Source organism: Emiliania huxleyi (assembly GCF_000372725.1).
Source record: "Emiliania huxleyi CCMP1516 chromosome Unknown EMIHUscaffold_138, whole genome shotgun sequence".
Taxonomy (NCBI): Eukaryota; Haptophyta; order Isochrysidales; family Noelaerhabdaceae; genus Emiliania; species Emiliania huxleyi.
The window spans coordinates 306383-310544 of record NW_005201213.1 but is presented as its reverse complement, the minus strand read 5'-3'; the positions used below and the strand labels follow the sequence as shown (position 1 = coordinate 310544).

At 66.9% G+C, this 4162-nt stretch overlaps 2 protein-coding genes across 2 annotated transcripts in view; one reads left to right on the top strand and one right to left on the bottom strand.

The window, feature by feature from the left end:
- EMIHUDRAFT_455284 (hypothetical protein) overlaps positions 1-2520 on the bottom strand; it is a gene marked incomplete at both ends in the record, with an annotated part of 4403 nt that extends 1883 nt beyond the window's left edge. The window contains 5 exons of the mRNA XM_005788156.1: positions 59-190; positions 266-459; positions 1597-1750; positions 1951-2079; positions 2167-2520. Of these exons, the coding sequence (XP_005788213.1) occupies positions 59-190; positions 266-459; positions 1597-1750; positions 1951-2079; positions 2167-2520 (963 nt within the window). The remainder of the gene's footprint in view (positions 1-58; positions 191-265; positions 460-1596; positions 1751-1950; positions 2080-2166) is intronic.
- A 283-nt stretch (positions 2521-2803) lies between these two features.
- Positions 2804-3879, top strand: EMIHUDRAFT_227340 (hypothetical protein; the record flags this gene model as incomplete). Its single annotated transcript, XM_005788155.1, has 3 exons — positions 2804-3568; positions 3639-3726; positions 3821-3879. 3 exons carry the CDS (start codon positions 2804-2806, stop codon positions 3877-3879), a joined length of 912 nt encoding a protein of 303 aa, XP_005788212.1.
- Between the last annotated feature and the right edge of the window lie 283 nt (positions 3880-4162).

Genomic DNA, 4162 nt, shown 5'->3' with positions numbered 1-4162 from the left:
GGGGGGGGGGGGGGGGGGAGGATCAGGGGCGTGGGTGGGTGTGGGTGGGGGGGGGTACCTCGGCCCTTTGGCGGGAAGCCTCGATCGCCGCCGCCCGCCGCCCTTCCTCCACAAGCCGCGCACGTTGCTGCAGCTCCCGGCGCTGCCCGTCGAGCCGCCGTCGCGCGCACTCCACCTCGACGGCCCTCGCCTGTGGACATGTCTGGGACATGTCTCGGACGTGTCTCGGACATGTCGTGGACGTGTCCTCCGACTCGGCCCTCTCCTCGCACTCCGCCGACCGCGCCTCGACCTCCGCCGCCACGCGCCGCTCGAACAGGGCCACGGCGAGCTGTTGCGGCGATGAGAAGGAGCCCATCGCTCCCTCCGGTCCGCCGCTCGCCCTCCGCCAGTGCTGCTCCCCGCCCGTTGCCACCCTCGCGACCGGAGGCCGAAGCGGCCCGCCCAGCGCCTCCGCCCCTAATCTCGGGTCATCTCGGGTCATCTCGGGTCATCTCGGGTCATCTCGAGACCTCGCGCCTCTGCCTCCGTGCCGTCCTGCTTCGAGCGCCCTGCGCCTCCCCGCTCCAACTGGCGGCGACAGCGGCGGTGGCGGAGGCGACAGCGGCGGTGGCGGAGGCGACAGCGGCAGCGGAGGCGGTGGCAGCGGCGGCGGCGGCGGTGGCAGCGGCGGCGGAGGCGGTGGCAGCGGCGGAGCCGCCGCCCGGCAGATGTTCCGAGAGCGGGAGCGGCGTGGAGGCGCCTCCGGAAGGGTCGTCTGGTAGTGGCGCATCTCCGCCTCTGCCTCGTAGACGAGGCGCTGCACCCCGCCGTCCTCTCGGACGTGTCTCGGACATGTCTCGGACATGTCCTGGACGAGGCGCTGCACCCCGCCGTCCTCTCGGACGTGTCTCGGACATGTCTCGGACATGTCCTGGACGAGGCGCTGCACCCCGCCGTCCTCTCGGACGTGTCTCGGACATGTCTCGGACATGTCCTGGACGAGGCGCTGCACCCCGCCGTCCTCTCGGACGTGTCTCGGACATGTCTCGGACATGTCCTGGACGAGGCGCTGCACCCCGCCGTCCTCTCGGACGTGTCTCGGACGTGTCTCGGACATGTCCTGGACGAGGCGCTGCACCCCGCCGTCCTCTCGGACGTGTCTCGGACATGTCTCGGACATGTCCTGGACGAGGCGCTGCACCCCGCCGTCCTCTCGGACGTGTCTCGGACATGTCTCGGACATGTCCTGGACGAGGCGCTGCACCCCGCCGTCCTCTCGGACGTGTCTCGGACGTGTCTCGGACATGTCCTGGACGAGGCGCTGCACCCCGCCGTCCGGAATCGCGCGCTCTCGGCCGCGCAGGAGCACGTCGGACGCCTGCCTCAGCCACGCCGGCTCGCCGCGACGCCCAGGGGACACGGCGTGCCCGGGTTCTGGCCCTCTCGGACGTGTCTCGGACATGCCTCGGACATGTCCTGGACGCGTCCTCCGACTCGGCTCTGGCTCTCTCCCTTCTGGCGGGGCGCGAGGCGCGCGCGCTCGCGGCGGCTCCGCCTCTGCATCGAGCCAGCAGCCACCCGGCCGACAGCATGTCCTGGCCGAGACTCGCCGACTCTCGGCGATGCGCTGGAGCAGCCGGTCTCTGGTCACGAGGTTGAACTTGAGGTCGACCCGGCAGGTGCCGCCCTCGGCCGCGTCGAGGAGGGAGGCGGCGCCCGCGTTGCCGATGCAGTTGCGCTGCAGAGTCAACTCGCAGGGGGCGGGCGCCTGCTTGAGAGGCGGGTGGCGGCGGGTGGCGGAGGAGAGGCGGAGGAGGAGAGGCGGAGGAGGAGAGGCGGAGGAGGAGAGGCGGAGAGGTGGAGAGAGAGAAGGCGGGAGGAGAGGTGGTGGAGGCGGGCGGTGGCGGGTGGAGGCGTGTGATGGCGCTACGTGCAGCAGCTGCAAAGGTGCGAATGCAGTGTCGCGACAGCGAGTGCTGCCAACTGCTGCCGAGTGCTGCCGACTGCGGCGACTCGCTCGTGGTGCAATTGATACAGCAGCAACGTATGCGGAGCTAGTTGGGAGTTGAATGCGCTCAGCATCTGCTGCGGCCTGGCCTGCGTGCGACACCTGCGCAGCCCGGCTGCGAGAGCGTGGGCCGCTGCATCGCGCAGCGCGTTCTGCTGCAGGCGGAGGCACCTCACCGGGGCGCCGAGAAGGCGAGCCAGACTCGTGCCTCCGGCGTCGCCGATGCGGCCACCGTCCAGCGCCAGCGTGGTGACAGCGCACGCAGGTCGCAGCGCGTCGGCGATGGCGCGTGCGCCGTCGTCGCCGACGAGAGGGTTGCCTCCCAAGTCGAGGGTCGTGAGCGATGGGCACCGTGACAGCGAGTTCGCAAGCGTCTGCAGCGCGGCGTGCGTGAGGCCGACGCTGTGCAGCTCGAGCGTGTGCACTTTGCTGCTACAGACTCGGTCGACGACAGCTGGGAGGTCCAGCCGGCAGAACTGGACACAGTAGACACCACCATCGTCACTATCTTTGCGCAGCGGCTCCAGCATGCCCGGGGGCTGTCAATCGCTCGGGAACTCGGCGGTCGTAGCGCGCAGGACACTGCAGCCACCGCCGCTGGGTAAAAAAGAACGCAATTTTTCTAGCGATCCAAACGCGGTCGTCTCGTCCCCCCGCCCTGTCGGGAATGAAGAGCGAGCCTTCGCCAAATGCAATTTACATCGAATCTCGCATGGGCCGTACTCCGAAGGACGTCGGGGGCCGCATTCATCGGGCGGCGGCTGCAAGTCTGTGCACGTACGCCAAACACTCTCTCTCTCGGACGCCTGCCCCATGGCCGACGCGTATGACAAGCCTGTAGCGGTGGAAGCCGTCCCGGTCGAAGGCGTGTGTGCCGGAGGAATGGAGACGACCGACGTCCCCGTGGCAATCGGCGCCCCCCTCACGCAAACCATGGAGCGGGTGCTAGGTCCGCTCGACGCCGTGTCGGTGCAGCAGACGCCTCGCGGATGCGTGCAAGAGTGCCTGGGATGTACCGCTCAGTCGGAATACCTGATATATCCCGGACTCAAAGAAGACGGCGGAGAGAATGCGCCCCAGATCGCGCACATGATTGAGCACTCCAACTGCGCTCTCCGCGTGTTCTGCTCACTCTGCGGCTCGGCAATGGTGCGGCCATTCTCGATGCCAATCACGGTGCCAGACAAAGACGGCGAGGAGCTGGTCAAGTTCAGTAAAGACTGGTCCATGCCTGTCTGCTGCATAGTCCGCACGCAAGACTTTGACGCCGCCTTCCCGTGCTGCTGCTGCCTCCCCGCGTTGGTGACCACCACGCCCGATGGCACGAAAGTCGGAGAGACGAAGTATGTCTGCGACGAGTGTCCCTTCGTCCCCAAATTTCACGTCTTCGACGCCGATGGCCGCCAACAGTACCTCATCCGTCCCGATACGTGCATGGGAGGCGCCTGCATTAACTGCAGCATGGGAGGGAGAGGCTCGCGCTTCTTTTACGTGCCCTTCATCATCCGCGACCCGGAGACCCAGGAGCCGCTCCCTGGCGGGGCAGGCGCCAAGGGGTCGCCAGCGCAGATTACAAAGGTGCCGCGTCGCAGATGAACGGCCATCCCGCGCCAGGCCCCAAGCAGCGAGCGCTTCTGTCCTCGCGTAGGTGTGGAGCGGGTTGCAGAAGGAGTGCTGCACGACCGCAGACAACTTCTTTGTCATTTTCCCCGCGAACGTGACCACAGTCACCAAGGGTGTGTGCCATCCTGCGCCGTAGACTTCACCGCATGCGAGCTACCACTAGCTCACCTGAAATGCACGTCACACGCCATGCGTCTTGAACCGCAGCCAACCTTCTCGGCTCTACAATCTTGGTCGACTTCACCCAGTTCGAAGACAATGATTGAGCGGCCGCTGTGTCGCCCTTCCCCATCACGATTGAGCGGCCGCTGTGACAAGGTGAAGGGGCGGGGTGAGAGAGAATGGAATTGCCACGGTTGGGGTGCAGTCTTGGCCTCGCTTTTGTGCGTCTTGATGACGAGCAGCGGCGATGTTCGTGTTCGCTCGACTCGAAAGCAGCGGTACGTGTCGTCGACGTCGTCGAGCAGAGACGGATGGGTGAGAAAGAAAGATCATCTTCTCCCGCGACACGCTTTCTTTCTTTTTTGCACGACCTGCCACGGACTGGCG